This window comes from Vulpes vulpes, chromosome 5 (assembly GCF_048418805.1).
Source record: "Vulpes vulpes isolate BD-2025 chromosome 5, VulVul3, whole genome shotgun sequence".
NCBI classification, from domain to species: domain Eukaryota; kingdom Metazoa; phylum Chordata; class Mammalia; order Carnivora; family Canidae; genus Vulpes; species Vulpes vulpes.
The window spans coordinates 133,794,964-133,816,838 of record NC_132784.1 but is presented as its reverse complement, the minus strand read 5'-3'; the positions used below and the strand labels follow the sequence as shown (position 1 = coordinate 133,816,838).

The window sequence follows — 21,875 nt, the reverse complement described above, 5'->3', positions numbered from 1 at the left end:
CAACTGCTGAGCCACCCACGTGTCCCAAATTTAAATAAATTTTAATAGCATGCTTAAAATGAATACATCAGAAGACAGCTAGCTATTGTTTTAAAAAAATCCAAATTCTGGCAATGTCCAGAAAAATGTAAAAGGATTGTTTATGATACGGTTGAATTGTGAAAACTTGTTTACTGAAATAAGAAACTGGAGGTCTTTGACTTAAATGCAGCTATAGTCACTCCAATAGTGGTGAGAAACCTTACCACCTTTCTGGCTGGGTGAACCAGGCAAAGGAGCCTGCTCTAATCAGCATCACCAAAAAGTGAAAGAATGCCAGAAAGAAGAAAGGCAAAGAAGGAAAATGCCAAATTATTATTATTATTTTTTGGAACTTAGCCCAAGTTTCTGGCTGATTGTAGAATCATAGATGCACAGGGAAAATAAAATCAGTTTGGAGTTAGGTCTTAAAGAACTGAACTGAAATCTGAACTGCTACCTATCACATTCACGGCAGTGTGGCCTAAGTTAACTGCCTGCAATCACAAAAACAACAAAATAACAAATAACAACAACAAAGACACACATGTTAGAATTATAAGAAAAGGGCTTTAAAGCATCTATTTCAACTACACTCAGTGAGGTAAAGGAAAATATACTTGTCATGAACAAATAGATAAGAAATATCATCAGCAAAACATAAATAACATAAACAAGACCAAACTGTAATTTTAGAATAAAAAAATCTAATCTACGAAAAAAATCATTGAATAGAGATAATAATAAAATGGAGGTGGTAGTAAAATTGAAGAAAGCTCAATAGTAATGATCCAATTACAAGAAGAGAGAGAATTGCCTTAGAGACCTGAGGGACAATACCTAAAGGTCTAGCATATAATACGTGGAGTCCAAGAAAAAAGGAGAGAGAGCATTCAACAGAAAAATATTATAAGAAATGATGGCCAAACTTCACCAGTTTGATGAAAACATAAGTTTATAGATCCCAGAAGTTCAGTGAGCCAATAGAATAAATTAGAAGAAAACTGTTATGAGTTGAATCGTGTTGTTACCCAAAAAATGTGTTGAAGCCCTAAACATGAGAATGTAATCACATTTGGAAATAGTCCTTGTGATGTAATCAAGTTAGAATGAGGTCATTAGAGTGGGCGCTAATCCAATGTGTCTGTTGTATTTATAAGAAGAGAGGAATATGGACACAGAGGCATATGGTGAGAACACCATGTGAAGAAGGAGGCAGAAATTAGAGCAACACATCTATGAGCCAAGGAATGACAAAGACTGCCAGCATCACCGAAGCTAGGGCAGAGGCATGGAACAGATTCTCCTTCAGAGCAATCAGAAGAAACCAACCCTGCTTACTCTTTGATTTTGGACTTCTAGTCTCCAGAACTATGAAATAATATGTTTCTGTATATGGCAGCCCTAGAAAAGTTATATAAAAACCATACCTAGGAATGTTGTAATCAAACTTGAAAACCAAAGATAAAGGGACAAACTTGAACTAACCAAAGAAAAATGACACCTTCCATACAGGAGAGCTGGGATTCAAATTATTGCTGATTTCTTACTATAGACTATGGGGACAATAACACAGGAGAACTACATTTTTAAAGTGTTGGGGGGGAAAATACCAGTCACCCAGAATTTTATATTCAGTAAAAATATCTTCCAAGATGAAGATGAAGTTAAAACATTCAGCTAAACAAAAAACTAAGAGAACTTCCCCCTAGACTCGCTCTGCAAAAAATGCCAAGGGAGGGATTTCATGCCGAAGGGAAATAATACCCAAAGGAAATTCAATCTTCAGAAATGAATAAAAAGCATTAGAAATAGGGAACAAATGGGGGAAGCTAAGAGACTATACTTTTTGTTAACTTCTTTAAAATACATATGTCTGATCCTTTTTTATCAGAGAGGAGGAGAGGAGGGAGAGAGAGAATCTTAAGCAGACTACACACCTGGTGTGGAGCTTGATGTGGTGCTTGATCTCACAACCCTGAGATTACAACCTGAGCTGAAATCAAGAGACAAGTCGCTTAACTGACTGAGCTACCCAGGTGCCCCTAAATACATGTGTCTGTTTATTTGTTCTTTATTTTTAAAGATTTTATTTATTTATTCATGAGACACAGAAAGAGAGAGAGAGACAGAGACAGAGAGAGAGAGGCAGAGACACAGGCAGAGGGAGAAGCAGGCTCCATGCAGGGAACCCTATGTGGAACTCCATCCCGGGATCACACCCTGAGCCAAAGGCAGATGCTCAATAACGGAGCCACCCAGGAGTCTTGATTTCATTTTTTTTATGGTTTCCCTAGCTGTGCATATCTAGTCCCTTGGCCAGTAGTTCCTCTAGTGCTTTGGTGGAAACTTCTGCCACATAGTTGCTGAAGGAAGATGTTTAGCAGCACAGTATTCATGAAAGCACAATGTAGGTGAGGCCACCACTGACTCTTTACCTGGCTTTAACAGGGCTCAGTGTCCCCCAAAGAAACATCTCTATCCTTAACTTGGCACACTTGGCCTTAAAACTGGTCTTGGAGCACCTGGGTGTCTCAGCAGTTGAGTGTCTGCCTTTGGCCCAGGTCTTGATCCCAGAGTCCTGCAGTGGAGTCCCACATCAGACTCCCTGCATGGAGCCTACTTCTCCCTCTGCCTGTGTCTCTGCCTCTGTCTCTCTGTGTGTCTCATGAATAAATAAATAAAATCTGAAAAAAAATAAAGCAAGAACTATAACATAATCATGTGGGGCTTATAATGTATTGTAACTACAACTATAACAACTATAACAACTATAACATGAAGGATCATGGGCACAGGTGAATGCAGGTAAGTACTGTTGAGATATCACCACATTTTTGTGAAGTGGTATGATATTAAGTCAACGTAGATAATGAAAACATAAGAAGGTATATTGTAGTCCCTAAAGCAACCACAAAGAAAGTAATGCAAAAAATGTATAGCTAAAAATCCAATAGATGAATTAAAATTCTAGAAAATATTCAAATAATACAAAAAGAAAGCAAGAAAACTGAAAAGAATAAGACAGAAAACAGAGAATAAAAAATAGATCTAAATACAACTATATGAATAATTACATTAAGTGACAACGAACTAAAGATTCTTATTTAAAGGCAGAGATTATCATAGTAGGTGAAAAACTGTCTACAGGATATGTGCCTTTTTCATATCTTGAAAATATCTTGAAATTAAAGGACAAAAATAGGTATACCATTCAGATATCTAACATAAGACGGCTGGAATTCTATATTAATGTGAGATAAAATAGCCTTCAAGACGAAGGGTATTTCCAAAGATAGGATATTTCAAAGAGATGTATTTCATAATGTCAAAAAAGCTAATTCATCAGGACCACATTACTTCGCAGGTACCTAACCAGAGAACCTCAAAATATATAAAGCAAAAAGTTGGTGGATTTGGAGAGATAGATAATTCCATGATCATAGCAGGGGATTTAATCATCCTTTCCTCAGCAGTTCATAAAAAGCTAGTCAATAATAACAGTACCTTGAATTTGATTTTTACAGACTACTACATAAAACAATAGAATACATATTCTTTCTGAGTGCACGTAATAAATCCACCAAAATATATCATATGTTGGACTGTAAGACATGATTCAATGTATTTAAATAGGTTGAAATCATACCAGGTATATTTTCTGACCACAATAAAGTTGAATTAGAAATCAGTAACAAGAAAATATTTAAGAAAACCCTAAAGTTTGGACTTTGCCCAGTCCATTTCAAAATAATCCATGGGTCAAAGAAGGATATTAGAAAATATGTTGAATTGGATGATGATAAAAGTGAAAATATATAAATTTTATGGAATGCAGCTAAACTACCACTTGGAAGAAAATTAATAGCTATATATGATCACATTAGAAAGAAAAATAATTGTAAAATGTTACATTAAGAATCTAGGAACAGAAGAGCAAAATAACCCTAAAGTAAGTAGAAAGAAGGCAACAAAAGGGAGAAAAGAATTAGAGTAGAAATAGAAAACAAAGAATAATAGAGAAAATTATCAATGTCAAGAGCTTTGAAAAAAAACTTGAAAGAACTTTCAAGTTCTTTGAAAAAAAATCAACAAAACCCATAAACCCATATCTACATCTGAAACTAATGATGTACTTACTATATGTTGGCTAATTGAATTTTAAAAATTCATATCCAGATTAGTTAATAAAAAAAGAGAAAATGCAGTTTACCTTTAAAAAATGAGAAAAGTACAACCCTTAATAAATTTACATACATTAAAGGACAATAAAACACTGTTTGGAACAATCCTATAAAAAATAGCATGAAGAAAAATGTCAGTATTTCTTGAGAGACACAAATTACAACAGCTTATGTATGTAAAAATAGTTAACCTGAAAGGCCTTATTTCTATTTTTAACATTTTCTCACACATTTTAAAACTGCAGTGTAACTCATATATTCACTCATATATTCTATTAAACAGTTAAAGAAGAAATGACAATTATACACAAATCCTTCCAGAATATATAAAAGAAAGAAAACTTCAAAACTCATTTCATAAAATCAGATTACAATCTTACCAAAACCAGACTAATACAAGAAAACTATAGATCAATATTCTTCATGAATGTACATGCAAAAATCCTTAATAAAATATTAGTAAAAGAAACCCAACAATACATAAAAATAATGATACATTTGGCCCAGTAGAATTTATCTTAGGAATGCATAGTTGATCTAATATTAGAAAATCAATCATGGTAAATTACCGTATTAATAGAATAAAGGGGAAACATTATGGAATCATTTCAACAGGTGTAGAAAAAGTATTTAACCAAATTTAACATAATCTATGATTTTAAAAAGAGCTCTCAGCAAATTAGGAATAGAAGGACACATTCTTAAGCTGATGAAGAGCATCTATACAAAAAAATCTAGTATCACCATACTTTGTGGTGAGTTATTAAATGATTTTGCCCTAATATCAGTAATAAAGCAGAGATACCTTCTGTGACCCCTTCAACTCAACATTGTATTAGAGGCTCTGGACATTGCGATAAGGTAAACCTCAAAACAAACAAATTAAGAGCATATGTTTAGGAAGGATTGAGTAAAATTACTTTTATTTGCTGCAGTATGATTGTTTACTGAAATATCCTCACACAAAATAACTAGTGAATCAGTAAGAGAATTTGGTATGACTGCAGAATTCAGATGAATATAGAAAAATTTATATATAGGCAGCAAATAATTGGAAATGAAATGAAAAAATATTCCACTTATAATAGACCAAAAAAAAGAAGCATGCAAGACCTCTATACTGAAAACCACACAACACTGCCGAGAGAAATTAAAGACCTAAATAAGTGGAGATATATCATTTTATAGATTAGAATAATTAATATTCAACACATTTCCAAATAAAATTCCAAAAGTTCTTTTCTTGAGATTCGAAGATCTTTCTAAAATTTATAATAAAATGCAAAAAACTCAGAGGAGCCAAAGTAATTTTTAAAAGACTTTATTTTTTAGAGCTCTTTTAGATTGACAATGAAACCAAGAGGGAGGCACAAGATTTTCCCTATTTGCCTTGCTCCACACATGCATAGTCCCCTCCATCATCAACATCACTAACCAGAATGGCACCTTTTTTTTTTTTTTTAAGCCAAGGATGAACTTGCACTGACACATCACAATCACCCAAAGTCAACAGGTTATCTTAGGGTTCATTCTTCCTGTTGTAGATGTTATTGGTTTGGGCAAAAGTAAAATGAAATATATCCATCATCATAATATATCAAGTATTTTCATGGCCTTGAAAATCTTGTCTATTCACCCTTTCCCGCTATGCAGTCCTGGCAACCACTGACCCTTTTTACTAGCTGTATCTGTAGTTTTGCCTTTTCCAGAATGTCATTTGGAATCATGCAGTATGTAGTCTTTTCACATTTTTTCCCACTTAGTAATATGTATTTAAGTTTCCACTATATCTTTTCATGACTTGATAGCTTGATTCTTTTTAGTGCTAAATAACATTCCATTGTCTGGATCTCCCACAGATTATATTAACCTCCTGAAAGACGTCTTGGTTGCATCCAAGTTTTTTTGGCAATTATAAGTAAAGGTGCTATTAACATTCTTGTGCAGGCTCATGTGTGGACATAAGTTTTCAAATCCCTTGGATACAGAGGACCTTGATTGCTGGATCATTTTGTGGGCTGTTTTTAAGAAATTGCCAAAATGTATTCCAAAGTAAATGTACCATTTTGCGAGCCCACCAGCAATGTATGAGAATTACTGTTGGTCCACATCCTCTCCATCTTGGGTGTTGTCAGTGTTCTGGATCTAAGCCATTCTAGTAGGTGTGCAGTGGTATCTCATTGTTATTTTAATCTGCATTTCCCTGATGACATAAGATGTGGAGCATCTTTTCACATGCTTATTAGCTATCCATATATCTTTGGTGAGGTGCCTGTCAAGATCTTTGGTCCATTTTCAAATCGAATGTTTGTTTTCTTCTTGTTGAGTTTTAAGAGTTCTTTGTATATGTTGGATAATAGTCATTTATCAGATACCTCTTTTACAAATATTTTCTCCCAGTTTGTGGGAGAAATATCTTCTAATTCCCTTGATATAGTCTTTAAGGGAGCAGTTTTAATTGGAATGAAGTCCAGCTTGTCAATTATTTCATTCAAGGATCATGGTTCTAGTATAATATCTAAAAAAGTATCACCAAATCCAAGATCATTTAGGTTTTCTCCTATGTTAATTTCCAGAGGTTTTATAATTTTTCATTTTACATTTAGGTCTATGCTCCATTTTGAATTAATTTTTGTGAAGAGTAGAAGGTCAGTCTCTAGATTATTTTCTTTCTTTCTTTTTTTTTATTGAAGTTTGATTTGCCAACATATAACACCCAGTGCTCATCCCATCAAATGCCCTCTTCAGATTCTTTTCTTTATATGTGGATTTCCAGTTGTTCCAGCACCATTTGTTGAAAAGACTATCTTTGCTCCATTGTATTGTTTTTATTCCTTTGTAAAAGATCAATTGACTATGTGGAGGTCTAATTCTGGGCTTTCTACTCTGTTCCATTGATGCTCCATTTTCCCCAATACCACATTTTTCTTGATACTACAGCTTTACAATAGGCCTTGAAGTTGGGTAGCATCGGTCCTCCAATTTTGTTTTCCTCTGATATTGTGTTAGATATTTTAGGTCTTTTGCCTCTCCATGCAAACTTTAGAAGCAGTTTGTCAATATCCATAAAATAACTTGCTAGGGTTTTAAGACTGCACTGAATTCATAGATGAATTTGGAAAGACCTACCATCTTGACAATATTATACTTCCTATCCTTGAACATGGACTATATATTCATTTTTTAGTACTTTGATTTCATTCTATATAGTTATGTGGTTATTCTTATATAGGTATTATGCAAATTTTGTTAGATATATATCTAAATGTTTCATTTGGGGGTGGTAATATAAATGCATTGCTTTTAATTTCAAATTCTGTTTGTTCATTGTTGGTATACAGAATAGCAGTGGACTTTTTATATATTAACCTTGTATCCTGCAACCCAGTTAACCAAATCATTTGCTTTATTTTTAAATATATATATATATATATATATATATATATATATATATATATATATTTGAGTTGGGGAAGGGCAGAAGGAGAGAGAGAGAGAGAGAGAGAGAGAGAGAGAGAGAGAGGGAATCCCAAGAAGACTCTTTGGGCATGGAGACTGATAAGGGGTTGGATCTCATGACCCTGAGATCATGACCTGAGCCAACACCAAGAGTCCAATACTCAACTGAGCCACCCAGGTGCTCCCCTAAACTGTTTGCTTTAAATTAATACAGTTTTTTGTTGTATGTAATGAATTTATGTTTTATTTATGTTTGTAAATTGTCCCTTAATAAAGATGATAATGATAAAAACATCATGTAAAGAGTTTTTCACATTTATTCTAAATTTTCAAACTTATTAGCATGAATATTTTCATGATACTCATTTTTTCAATATACATGCAATCACTATTGTAGTTTTTGTTAGCTTTCTCTATCATGTATTTGTTTTCTAATTCAGTGATTAAGGCATTCATCTTCAAGTTACTGGGATAATAGTTTAATCTCATGGAAACTCACATCACTGAGATCTTATTTTCTAATTTAGCTGCATCCCACAAGTTTAGATATGTCATATATTCATATTACTTCAAAATATTTTCTAGTTTTTTTTAATGATCTCTTCCTTGACTCCTAGATATTTCAGGAGTTTTTGCTTAATTTTCAAAGTGGATGGGCATTTTTTAGTTGTATTTTTATTATTTATGTCTAGCTTCTTAAGTTTTTTTTTTTTTAAGATTTATTTATTCATGAGAGACATAGAGAGAGAGAGGCAAAGACATAGGCAGAAGGAGAAGCAGGCTCTTCGCAGGAGCTCGATGTGGGAATTGATCCCAGACTGCAGGATCACGACCTGAGCTGAGGGCAGCTGCCCAACCACTTCATAAGTTTAAAAACATAAAATAGTATTTAAAATCTATCTCTGATAGCTCCAATAATAGTCATCCATGGTCCATTCCTCTTGTTACTGAGGTGAGATACTATTTTAACTATGAGGGCCTGACTGGGCTGCTTGGGCTATTTTGAATTTTTCTATCATTGGCGGGCCCTGCTCATTCACTATAGCCAGCCAGGGGTCTAACTGAGAATCTAGGGTTTTGCTAGACACCTCCCCTTGGTGGATCCAAACTTCAAGTGCTATCTTTTCAGCAGTCAAGCAACAGAAAACTCCTCTTTGATCTTCAACAGCTTTTGGCCTACTTTCTTATCCCTGTTATAAAAAGCAGTTGCAGAAAGTTGGTTCACTTGAAATTCTTTTTTCTCCAGGATCTTGATCACACAAGTCCTGTTATCCTGACCATCCTCTCATGTATCACAAATGCTTTTTTAAAAAATTTTTCTCTGGCTAGGAAAGGTGTTTTGTGTTAGTGTGCCACATGCTGCTCCATGACAGCCAGAAGCAGATATCAACTGCTTCCATTCTTGACTCTTGATAATCCATTTCATACATGGCAGCAGGAAAGTTTACATAAATTTTGATCAGAGAATGATGCTTCCCTACTCCAGTAGCTTCTTATCACATTTATAATAAAATCCCAACCACTTTCCATGACTTACAAGATGCTGGTCCTTGCCTCTCTTCCCAGCCTCATCTTATATCCCACTCCCATCCCTCACACATGGTTATTCTCCAGCCCCAATGACCTTCCTGCTGTTGTTTAAATATGCCAACCAGGGTACACTCAGGCCCTTCACACCACCTGCTTCCTCTATCTGCAACATACACCTAACCAGGTCTTTGTGTATCTGGCTTCTCAGTTCATGTGACAACAACTCAGAAAGGTTTTCCCTGGACCATGGCCATCTAAGTTAGCTCCTCTCCATCATGCACATCACGTTACAATGTGTTTCCTTAGTGTTGATATTTTCCCTTGCAATTATCTTGTTAGTTTATATTTTGTTTTGTTTTCTTACATTAGAATATAAGCTCTAGGAGGAAATATCTTGTCTTCTAATCTTGTGACCAGATTGAAGCAGGCTGATAGTGTACACGTGTGGGATTAATCCACCTCGCTTTGAGGGCTGAGACAGAGAATGGAGTGGAGGCTGACAAACACCATGGCCCCAGGCTTGATTTAAATATTTGCTCAATCCACATGATATTTCTGAGAATTTGCTTTTAGGAGTTCCTTGTTTGATTTAGAGGTTTAAACATACTCTCCACATAGGCACTCTGATTAAATAACCCAAGTCTCTTCAGTTCTGCCGTTTTCTATTTAACTTCTCTGTGTAGCTATAATTTTATAAGTGCTCATTAAATCCGTTCAGGAAAGTAAACAGACCTGAAAATCAAGGAGAGTTTTCCCTGGGTGAAAATAGTTTCTAATTACAGTAATAATAATAATAAAAGAGATCAATTAACATGGTAGTCTTCTTTAAAAAAGTTTTTTAGTTGACATTACATTTAAAATGTATTCCTCTATTTTCCCTTCTCATTTTAAAATTCTGTTAGTAACTGTAATTTTTCTAAGATGTAGCATGTTTTAATCAGCAAAAACATATGTTTCAAGTTTGAACTTGCATAAATTTGAAAAAATCACATGATTTTAATGCAACATTAATCACAGAAATATATTAAGCATTTAAACTATATATTAAGGATATTCTTGCTCTTAAGTTCAGGTAACTTCAATTATTTCTCATGAATATCCGTTGTATGTTAGCAAGTATATACAGAAAGTAGAAGAGTTTGGTTCTCACTCACCTGCTGCATAGAAATTTAAAGATGTGCATGAATTCTGTAGAAAGAGGGAATCTTCATTTCATTCACCAAGGTGCAATATGAGACCCAGAACTCAACCCAAGGTTTTGTTTGTAAGAAATAAGAGAACCATGCTGGATGTGTGCAACTGGAGGAAGCCTAGCCCAACAGCCATCACCTGTCTGTATATACTATGAGCTCCAATCACATGGCATTTCTTTCTTTCTTTTTTTTCAACCACTCCCCAGAAATGCCTCATCACGCATCAAGACCTAAGTCCCACAGCACACCATCTGGGAAGTCTTCCCTCAGCATTCTGCTGCATTCTCTCCATACCTTGATTAGAACATTTATTTTATTGTATTGTCTCCTTCTACCAGGCTGAGTGGTCTTACCTGCCAATCTTTTTTGTGTCCTTTCAGAGGTTTCTATTTCTACTACAGATTAGATACTCAGTAACATTCCTTAAATGAATAAATAATCAGCCACAAGAACTTCACCTGCCTTTCTCCATTAACAAAGTTCTCATTGATCTTTAAAACTTATCCTCCAGAAGTAATAGTTTGTATGATTAGCTGAAAGACCAAATTAAGCTTTTTGATAACTGCCTTTAGCCTTATTATCCAATGCTATAGATTTATACTTATTTTTCTTCTGAAGGGGAGGGGTTATACTGATCACTTTGAGTATCTGATAAAATCTATGGATAATCTCTCCAGAATTTATCCACAACCACTTATACACAAAACTGATTAGTATCAACCTCTGAAGGCAGATGACCTGCTTCAAATTCAGGTTCTGCCATTTATTAGCTGAGACCTGGGGAAAACTACTTAACTTCTCTGTGCCTTGGTTTCCCCATCTTTAAATAGGGATAGTAATAGCATATATCTCATAGGGTTGTTGTGAGGATTGAGTTAATCATATAAAATGTTTACACTGGTTGGCATAGTAAGCCCTATATAAACCTTATATCACCTATTAGGCTCCAGGAACTGGAGATGCTAAGAAAAATTAGATATGATTCCTTCCCTTGAGGACCCAAAGGCTCACAGGAAAGACAGATGTGCAAATAAAGACAGTATGATGGAGATCTGGACAAAGGGACAGAGAGAAAGGAGCACTTTCCTCCTAAGGCCTAAGTGGGGAGTCAAGGAGTGGCCCATGAGGGAGGTGGCATTTTAGCTGAGTCTTGATGGCTGAACAGGAGTTGCTAAGTTGGATTCATTGAGAATGTACATTTTAAGCAGATATAAGGAAAGACAATCTATGCAGGCATGTGAAAGCATGAGGGGCAGTGGGAGATCAGAGCTACTGCGAGTGGCCTTAACATAATGTCTGAGGTATAAGGTGCTGGGGAGTGGAGCTGAAGCACATTGCACATGCTATAAATTATCTTATTCAAAACCCATGTTCAACCACCTTCTCCTTTCGCCCTCCCTAGTGGACAGTTGGGGAATCAAAGCACTAGGTTTTCCCAAACAAGTGAGGGTCTGTGACAGGTCATAAGTCTTTTGCTGGGAAGGGCTTCTCTTACAGAATAAAAATGCAAAGCCTAAAAAGGAGGCTTTTTGCCCTTTTGCCTGAAGCTTGAGTTTGAGGCTTTAAGAAAGGAGGGTGGGAGGTATCTGCTAACAGGTGCAGTGGGAAGACCTAGAGAGCTTGAGTCCCTTGGTGTAATGAGTAGCTACGCTGCCAGGACCACCTCTCTCTGGACTTCTTGTTTGTGAGAAATATCTCAGGTGACCCCACTTTGCTAGCTTAGAGCCAAATGCAACCCATCACTGACACAAGTAGTAAGCAATGCAGAGTCAGCAGAGGCCTTGAATGTTCTGTATAGGAGAGCATTTAGGGGTTCAATGTGCAGATCTTCAGTCAAATTACTTGATGTTTAACTTGAGAAATCAGTTATTCTCAATCTGAGCCTCATTGGGGAGATATATTTGGTAAAACTTGTTTTAGAACATTGACTTTAGGGGCACCTGGATGGCTCAATGGTTGAGCGTCTGCCTTAGGCTCAGAGCGTGATCCCGGGGGCCTGCGATCAAGTCCCACATCAGGCTCCCTACATGGACCCTGCTTCTCTCTCTGCCTATGTCTCTGCCTCTCTCTCTCTGTGTCTCTCATGAATAAACAAATAAAATCTTAAAAAAAGAAAACACTGACTTTAACCACAGGACACTGGATAGAGTGCAGGAGGTCAAAAGCAGAGGACTAGTGAGAGTTTGCTGGGATCTTTCCAGGGTGAAGTAAATCTTGACTAAAGACTCAAATAATTTCAGAACTTACACTGGATTCTAGCTGAAATTTTTAGACAAAAAGATCAAACCAAACCAAAACATTCTGATGGCGCTGGGGTTTTGAAATATCCTTTGAGACTTATAATACCTTTATGACTAAATGTTTTAGAACAAGTTGCTCTGAGGTTCTTCACAAGAGAGAAGCCTTTTTTTTTTTCATGTACTATAAATTCCTGTAGCATCTTGTATTATCCCCAGGAATGCAGTGAAGAGACCAGAAATAATTGGTGAGAATAGCCAGGACTGAAAGAACAAATAATTTAAGATTCATTATTCCATGCTACTGGTACTCACAGTGCTTTAGAATCTGTTGATAACCAAAGGAGTAGGAAGTTTAAGTGCAATTCCATTTCCTTCATGTTGCTCTAACTTCAAAGCTGTAACATTGCTCCTCTGTAGGGCCTGGGTCAGGGTTAATTAAGTCTTGGAAGTAGGGGGTGTAATTTAAGAGATAATGAACAAGACTTGCCCCCCAAATATCTAATCTCACTTTCTTGCTCAAGAATGCTTGAAAAGTCCACAGCAGAGATCATCTACTCTGAAGAATAAAGGAAGGAAACCTGCCCAAAGCAAGTGCCTCAGGTAGGAGTAGCACATTTCCATCAGTAACAGTCTGATGAAGGTAACCTGAGGCCCAGATTGAGGATGACTGAATTCTTTTTTAATTAATTAATCAATTAATTAATTTTTTTACATTTTTAATTGGAGTTCAATTTGCCAACATATAGCATAATACCCAGTGCTCATCCCATCAAGTGCCCCCCTCAGTGCCTGTCACCCAGTCACCCCCACTCCCCGCCCCTTAAATCTATATAACTAGTAGTAATAGGCCATGCTGGGATTTGAACCAAGGTTTATGTAACTGCAAAGCTGTGCTTTTAACTCAGACATTATACTGTAGCCCCTCCCATGCCCTAAGCCTCCCTGCTCCCCAGCCCACATGGTTAACAGGTCACACCCTCAAGCTAAAGCGTGTGAGCTAGGTTGCTAGATGGGTTGTGACAACTTTCTGCTAGTTCTCTAGGAGAAGACTTAGTCGCTGTAAGGCCAAGCCTGACATGCATGTGGCTTTGCTGAGGAATGTCCTCATTCCTGGCCAGTGCTGAGAAACATCCTCACATCACATTTGGGAGTGGAGATGGGTCTTCATGAGATAGAACAAACTGTCCAATCCTCCTGTAAGTTGACTAGCACTGTTCAGACCAGGAAGAGGGGATGCACAATTAGGATTCATATCTATTTAGATCAAACAATATGTAAATAAAAAAAAACCAATATGTAAATCCCAGGGATATTCTAGGGCTTAATGATTTACCTATCCTGGCAATCTCTGGATTCCCTAACCTCCAGAATCTCTGGAACGTTGGTCTAAGAGGGATGCATTTAAAATCTGGCACTCTTGCCTTAGGACTGCACATGTAGGAAGAGTGTAAGAATGCTCAGATCAAAATGCTTCTCTTCCTTCTCCCACACAGAGGCAGAGAGAGGGTGTCTTGCCTTCAGACGCAGATCCCGAATCAGAGGAAGAAGCTGTAACAGGGCTACTGAGTGTAGCTGCCACAAACAGTTTCCTGGTATTGCCTTGAGGGGCTCCATAAAGATCCGTGAGTTACAACCCCCAGAGAACACAGCTCCCTTCTAAGACCAGAGAGCCATGAGCTCAGCAGCATTCTGAGGCTCCAAGGAAGGAGGAGATAGCATGTGAGCTGCTTTATGGTCAGTGGGTTCAGTTGGCTACTGAGGCTTCCTCTAAGAGCCCACAGCACTCACCTCGGCCTGCCAGATGGGGTTCACGGTGTTGCCTATGATCTTGGATCTCCTCTCCTGTCCGTGGTGTGGGAGGGCAGGGAAGATACTGTGCTTTCCAGGCTGAATAGAAATCTTCAGGTAAGGGTCTGGGTTGAAGAACATCCCTTTCTTCAACCCCATGGCCTGGAAATCTATAAAATAAGGAACATTTGGACTTAAGTGTGTTTCGGTGAGGTTAAAGATCATAATATCAGACCTTACATAAGGAGAAAAGTCCATCTAAAACATGGAAAAGCCTTTCCAATCTTTAGACTATTTTCTACCTCATTATAAATATGGGCTGCGAGAGCCCATTATATAGAACATTTACTGGCATGTTTAAAACCATTCCTTGTAAGAAATCAAAACAATTGGCATCGTGGTCACTATGTGTTTTAAGAGAGGACTGTTGGCCCTTCCTGGACTGGACTTCCAGCATTCCTCGGGCAGGTTGGGGTGAGGGTGTGAGGTCACCTTAGGAAACGTGGTGGACATAGAGGCAAGGCATTCAACTTTGAAAATTCTATGGATCTAGGTGAAAATTCCTCTGCAAAGTGGAGACATGAGAAAACCAAGGGCTATAGTTTCACAATGAATACAGTAGGTCTATCATCCCATGTCTGCATGGCAGGACCAAAATGGGAACCAATTAACAAGAGATTTTGTCTCCTTCCCCAGCCCCATGCTGCCCATCCTGCATGGCATCCCTCTCAGGCTTCAGGATTTCACTGAGCTCTGGTTAATGAAATTTCCTCTTGGTTTCTGGAAGGTAGTTGAATAGTTTTACAGGCTCCTGCTGTTTCTGCAGGTTTGTACAAATAATTGTTTTTCTCAAGCATTTCAACAGGAACATAAGAATGGCAAGTCGGAAGTGGTTGGCTTTCTGCCTTAGTAACAGAAGCACTGAGTTTCTTCTTCCTTTTGCTTTTTAACTTAGACACATGCTAATGTTGTCAACTGACTTTTTTTTTAATAAAAGACTTTATTTTGAGGGGGGAGTTGTAGGTTCACAGCAAAATTAAGAGGGAGTACAAATTTTCCCGTATACTTCTTGCCTCACACATGTAGAGCCCCCCCCATTACCAACATCCCCACTAGAGGGGTACATATGCTACCACTGGTGAATCTATAATGACATCATTATTGCTCAAAGTCCTTAGTTTACATTAGTGTTCACTCTTGATGGTGTACATTTATGGGTTTTGACAAATGTATCCATTATTAAAGTTCATACAGAATATTTCCCACTGCTCTAAAAATCCTCTATGCTCCGCCTCCCCTGTCTCCTCCCCTAGCCCCACCCCCAGGCAACCACTGATCTCCTGACTTCACAGTTTTGCCCTTCCCACAGTGTCATATAGTTGGAACCATACAGCATGTAGCCTTTTCAGATTGGCTTTTTTTTTTTCACTCAGTAATACGCATTTAAGACTCCTCCATGTTTTTTCTGGTTTGACAGGTCATTTCCTTTTAGCAATGAACATCAATCCATTATCTGCATCCATATGATTCATCCATTCACCTACTGAAGATCATCTTGGTTGCTTCCAAGTTATGGCAATTATGAATAAAGCTGCTACAAGCATCTGTGTGCAGGTTTTGTACAGACTTAACTTTTTACCTCATGTGGGTAAATACCACGGAGTGCAATCACTGGATTCTATGGTAAGAGTATGTTTAGTTTTATAACAAATCACCAAACTGTCTTTGAAAGTGGTTGTACCATTTTGCATTCCCACCAGCAACCAATGAGAGTTCTCATTGTTCTACATTCTTGTCAGCATTTGGTGTTGTCGGTTTTCTGAATTTTGGCCATTCTAATAGGCATGTGGTGGTATTTCATTGTTGTTTTAACTTGCATTTGCCTGGTGACATATGATATGGAGCATCTTTTCGTATGATTCTTTGTCATCTCTATATTTTTTGGTGAGATGTCTGCCAAGATCTTTGGCCCATTTTTTAAATTGACTTGTTTTCATATTGAATTTTAAGAGTTCTTTGTATATTGGATAATGTTCCTTTAACAGGTTAATGTTTTGCAAGTATTTTTTCCCCAGTGTAGTTTATCTTCCCATTCTCCTGACATTGTTTTTGTAGCATAGAAGTTTTAATTCTAACAAAGTTCATCCTTTATCAATTATTTCTTTTATGTACCACATTTTCAGTGTTGTAGCTAAAAAACCATTGCCATATCCAAAGTCATGTAAGTTTTCTCCTGATACCTTCAAGAAGTTTTGCAGTTTTGCATGTTATACAGAAGTCTGATCCATTCTGAGTTATTTTTTAAAATTGAGATATAATTGACATATAAGATCATATTAGTTTCAGATGTACAACATAATGATTTATATACTTGTATTATATTTGTATGTAATGCAAAACAATTACCAAATAAGTCTAGTTAACAGCCATCACCATACATCATTATAACTTTTTTCTTCTGATGAAAACTTTAAGATCTACTCTCTTCAGTTTCAAATATACAATGCAGTTATTATTAACTTTAGTCACCATGCTCTACATTAAACCCACATGACTCATTTGTTTTACAACTGGAAGTTTATATCTTTTAAACACCTGTCACCCATTTTGTCCAGCCCCCACCAATCTGTTCTCTGTATCCATGAGCTTGATTTTTTTTCAGATTCCACATATAAGTGAGATCATATGGTATTTGTATTTCTCTGTCCGACTTATTTCACTTAGCATAATGCCCTCCATCCATGTTGTCACAAACAGCAAGATTTCACTTTTTTATAGCTGAATATCATTGTATTGTATGCATATACCACATTTTCTTTATCCATTCATCTAGCAGTGGACATTTAGGTTGCTTCTATGTTTTGGGGATAGTAAATAATGCCTCAATGAATGTGGGGCATGCATATATCTTTTTGAGTTAGTGTTTTCATTTTCTTTGGATTAATACCCAGAAGTGGAATTGCTGAATCTTATGGTAGTTCTATTTTTAATTTTTTTGAGGAACCCCCATACTGCTTTCCATAGTGGCTGCACTAATTTATGTTCCCACCAACAGTGCATGAGGGTTCCCTTTCTCTACCTCCTCACTAACACTTCTTTTCTCTTGTCTTTTTGATACTAGTCATTCTAACAGGTGTGGGAGGATATCTCATTGTGGTTTTGATTTGCACTTCACTTATGATGAGTGATATTGAGCATCTTTTTGTGTATTTATTGGCCATCTGTATGCCTTTGGTGAGATGTCTATTCAGATCTTCTGCACATTCTTCAGTCAGATTTTTTTTGAGTTGCATGAGTTCCTTTATATATTTTGGATATTTCAGAGATATAATTTGCAACTATTTTCTCTTACTCTTTTTCATTTTGTCGACAGTTTGCTGTGCAGAAGCTTCTTAGTTTGATGTAGTCCCATTCATTTATTTTTGCTTTTGTTGCCTTTTTGGTGTCAAATCCAAAAAAATATCACCACCAATACTGATGTCAAGGAGCTTACTGCCTATGTTTTCTTCTAAAAGTTTTGTGATTTCAAGTCTTATGTTCAAGTCTTTAATACATTGTGAGGGTTTTTTTTTTGTGTGTGTATATGGTGTAATATAGTGGTCTAGTTTCATTCTTTTGTATGTGGCTGTTCTGTTTTCCCAGCATCTTTTATTGAATAAACTGTCTTTTTCCCATTGTATGTTCTTGGCTCCTTGTTGAAAATTAAATGGCCATAAAAGAGTACGTTTATTTCTGGACTCTGTATTATGTTCCTTTGATCTATGTGTCTTGTTTTTATGTCAATATCTTACATTTTGATATATATATATAGTTTTGTAATATAGCTTGAAATCAGGAATCATGATTCCTCCAACTTTGCTCTTCTTTCTTCAGATTTCTTTGGTTGTTTGGGATCTTTTGTAGTTCCATACAAATTAGAATTTTTTGTTCTATTTCTGTGAAAAGTGCCATTGGAATATCAACAGAGATTGCATTGAATGTGTAGATTGCTCTGAGTAGTATGGGCATTTTACTTATCTTAATTCTTCTCATCCATGAGCATGGGCTATCTTCCCATTTATTTGTGTCTTCTTCAATTTCTTTCATCATTTTTTCCTTATTTTCAGTGTATAGGTATTTCTTTCCTCAGTTACCATTTATTCCAGGTATTTTAGTCTTTTTGATACAATTGTAAATGAGATTGTTTTCTTAATTTCTCTTTCTGAGAATTCATTATTAGTACAAAAACACAGCAGATTTTTGTATTTTGATTTTGTATCCTGCAACTTGACAGAATTTATTAGTTCTTACAGTTTTTTAGTAGGTTGAGTTGATTTTTGTAAAGGATTAAGTTCTGGATATAGATTCTTTTTTTTTGCATGTAGATATCCAGTAGTTCTAGTACCATTTGTTGAAAAGACTGTCTGTTCTACTGTATTGCCATTGTTCCTTTGTCAATGGTCAGTTGACTAAATTTATGTGGGTCTATTTCTGGATATTCTATTCTGTTCCATTGATCTATTTATCTATTCTTTCACAAATATGACTGTCTTGATTACCAGGATTGTGGTAAGTCTTGATGTTGAGGAGGTAAGCTCTCCAGCTTCAATCTGCTCCTTCAATATTATGTTGGCTATTCTGAGTCTTTTCTCTCTCTCTATAAATTTTAGAGTCATTTAATTAATATCCACAAAATGCCTTACTGGTGTTTTAATTGGGATTGCAATTAAATTTATAGAATCATTCTATAAATTCTATAAAAAAATCAAATTCTTGACAATACTGAGTTTTTTACTCTATCAGCATGGCATGTCTCTCCATTCTTTAGTTCTTTAATTTTATTCATCAGTTTTGTAGTTTTTCTCATATAGACCTTGTACATATTTTGTTAGGTTTATATCAAAGTATTTAATTTTTGGGGGGTACTAATATAAAAAGGCATTGTGTGTTTAATTTCAAAATCCATTTGTTCATTGCTGGCATACAGAAAAGAAATTGACTTTTTTGCATTAATCTTGTATCCTGCAATCTTGCTGTAATTGTTTACCAATGGATCTTTAGGCATACATTTTTTTATCAGGGCTCATTTAACATGAAAATGCCAGTTGACTGACTGTCTCCCAAGGACACTCATGTATTTCATGTCTGTGGTCTTAGATCTCTGACATTCGTGGCCTGCAACATTTATTGATTTGACAAGCAAAGGCAAGCAGTTTTCCAATTGTGTTCTTTGGAGTCCTAGAGCTTCATGCCATCGTGTCTCCTCAAACATTGCTTAGGATAGAATTTAGTATATAGGGCTCTGAGCTTTGTATATCATTTTAGGTAGGGTAACTTAGTTTTTTTTATATATATATACTTTTAATTTTGGAATTATTCTAGATTTACAGAAGAGTTGCAGAGATAGTACAAAGATTTTCCACATAATTTTATCCAGTTTGCCTCATTGTTAATTTATTACAGAACTATGGTCCATTATGAAAGCTAAGAAATTAGATCACTCAACTAAATACTATTAACTAAATTATATATTTATTTGGATATCACTAACTTTTCCACAAACATTCTTTTATGAGCAGCTTAATTCTTATCTGTTTTACCAATTGAACTTCATGTGAAATTTCATTTAGACAAGGAGTCTGCTGGCTGCTTCCCTCCCCAGGCTTTCCCCTATCTCCACTTAATAAAGTTTTAGATAATCTTAGTGACGATGGAGGCAAAGTAAAATTACAGCTTTTCTTCTCATCATCTCAAATTTAGCATCTATTACTTCAATATTTTTATGAGGTCAAGGAAAATGGAGCAGATATTTTTATTTTTATTTTTTTACAGATGAGCATTTGAGGCACATAGAGGTGCAGTAACCTCTATGTAGGTAAGAGTCAAATTGAAGTAGGTCTCCTGACTGCCGGTTGACCTTCATATTGTCTCCACAGGGCCTTCAGGTGAGCAAAACATACCTGAGAGAGAAAAGCTGATCAGCCTCCGACTTCCTTGCCCTTGGACAGTCTCATCAGAGCCAATGCTTTTAAAAATCTGTAAGAAGAAGGAAAATGGGAGACAAGCAAAACAAGCATTGAAATATATACTCACACTGCAAAACAAACATGCTTAATCACAGTTATTTTTCCAACTACAGCCTACAAACACAACAGTGTTGTGATTTTATTAGGCTACTATTGATTAAAACAAGCTTCTAGCAATCTAACGTCTTTCCCAGTAATAGAGGATCTGCTAGTGGGGATGAAGGGTATTTTTCAGAGTAATGGAAATCAACAAACACAATTACTGTAATATTAGAAGCTCTTTGTAACTACTTATGTAAACAACATCTTTTCACATTCAAATTTGCAAAAAGTATTTATTAAAGCAGACCCTAAGGCAATAGAAGGATAGGTCAATAGATGTTTACTCTTGTAATTATAATGTGTTTCTATTTAGCAAAGTATACTATTAAACTGCTGTACCTTCATTTCTTCTGATCTGTATTATTATCTAGGGATTTCCAGGAAATCTTATGTATTAGGGAAGAGCCTGAGCATAGTATTAAGAAACTACTCTGATGTCTCTCTTATTTAATTGCTTTCCTGGGAAATTTCAGAACATAATTGTTACATGGGTTATCTGTAAGTCTAGTAGGTATTTGAAAGCCAGGTTGCTAAAATGTTTTATTTTCCCTCATTGCTCAATACATATCTATCTGCTAATGTATTAAACAGAACAGCTGGAGTCCTTGCTTACATTTTCTTCTAGGAAAGTTCTGTTCAGTAATGATTCTGAACATTTATTCAACGCAGATTTACTGTTTGTTACATTGCATTTGAAGAAAATAACTTTAAAAATCAAAGTATTAAGCAAATTCATACAGTGTCTACTTTTTAGAAGATAATCTGTACCAAAGAAGGAAAAAAATAGAAAACTTGATGACCTCTAGCTCAGTCTATTTGTTGTAGGTTGCATGGCTTGTTTCTCTTTCTACTGCCTTTCAGTAGCCTTGATGCTATAAGACTGTGATTGGATGTTACCATCAAGTTACCTTTATAAGACTTGAGTGTAATGACTGGGCATCACTAGGGCTACAGCTTTGGCCCAGGAGAGTACAAAGAGATTTTAAGAATACCTCTGCACATTGAAGCTGGTGCCCCTGGTGTGCCTATATGCTTGGCTGCAGCTTATGTGCAAATCTCCTCTGTATGCCTGCCTTCAGACCCAAATGTAAGGTGCATCTCAGGGCTGCTGGGCTGCTTAGCAGGGGCATATGGAATGGATCTTGGCATCAAGTGATGTAAGAGACAGGTCTGTTCTCTAAGAGTCTCATTGGATAATAAAGAATCAGAGGAAGACATGGCCTGTGATTTGTGGGTTGGGAATGTGAGCTGGTTCCAAGGCATTATGTCCTTCAATTTGGAAAGCCTGATCCTTCCTACCCTTTGTTCTTCACATTGCCTGGATGACACAGGGCAACAGAGGTCAACAAATAGCTC

General features: G+C 36.3%; 1 protein-coding gene across 4 annotated transcripts in view; it reads right to left on the bottom strand.

Moving 5' to 3' along the window:
* The window catches only part of HECW1 (HECT, C2 and WW domain containing E3 ubiquitin protein ligase 1), a 444,141-nt gene that overhangs the window by 134,398 nt on the left and 287,868 nt on the right, over positions 1-21,875 (bottom strand). For all 4 annotated transcript variants that reach the window (XM_072760066.1, XM_072760065.1, XM_072760067.1 and 1 more), the window contains 2 exons: positions 20,352-20,427; positions 14,413-14,582 (listed from right to left, as the gene is read on the bottom strand). In XM_072760066.1, the coding sequence (XP_072616167.1) occupies positions 14,413-14,582; positions 20,352-20,427 (246 nt within the window). The remainder of the gene's footprint in view (positions 1-14,412; positions 14,583-20,351; positions 20,428-21,875) is intronic.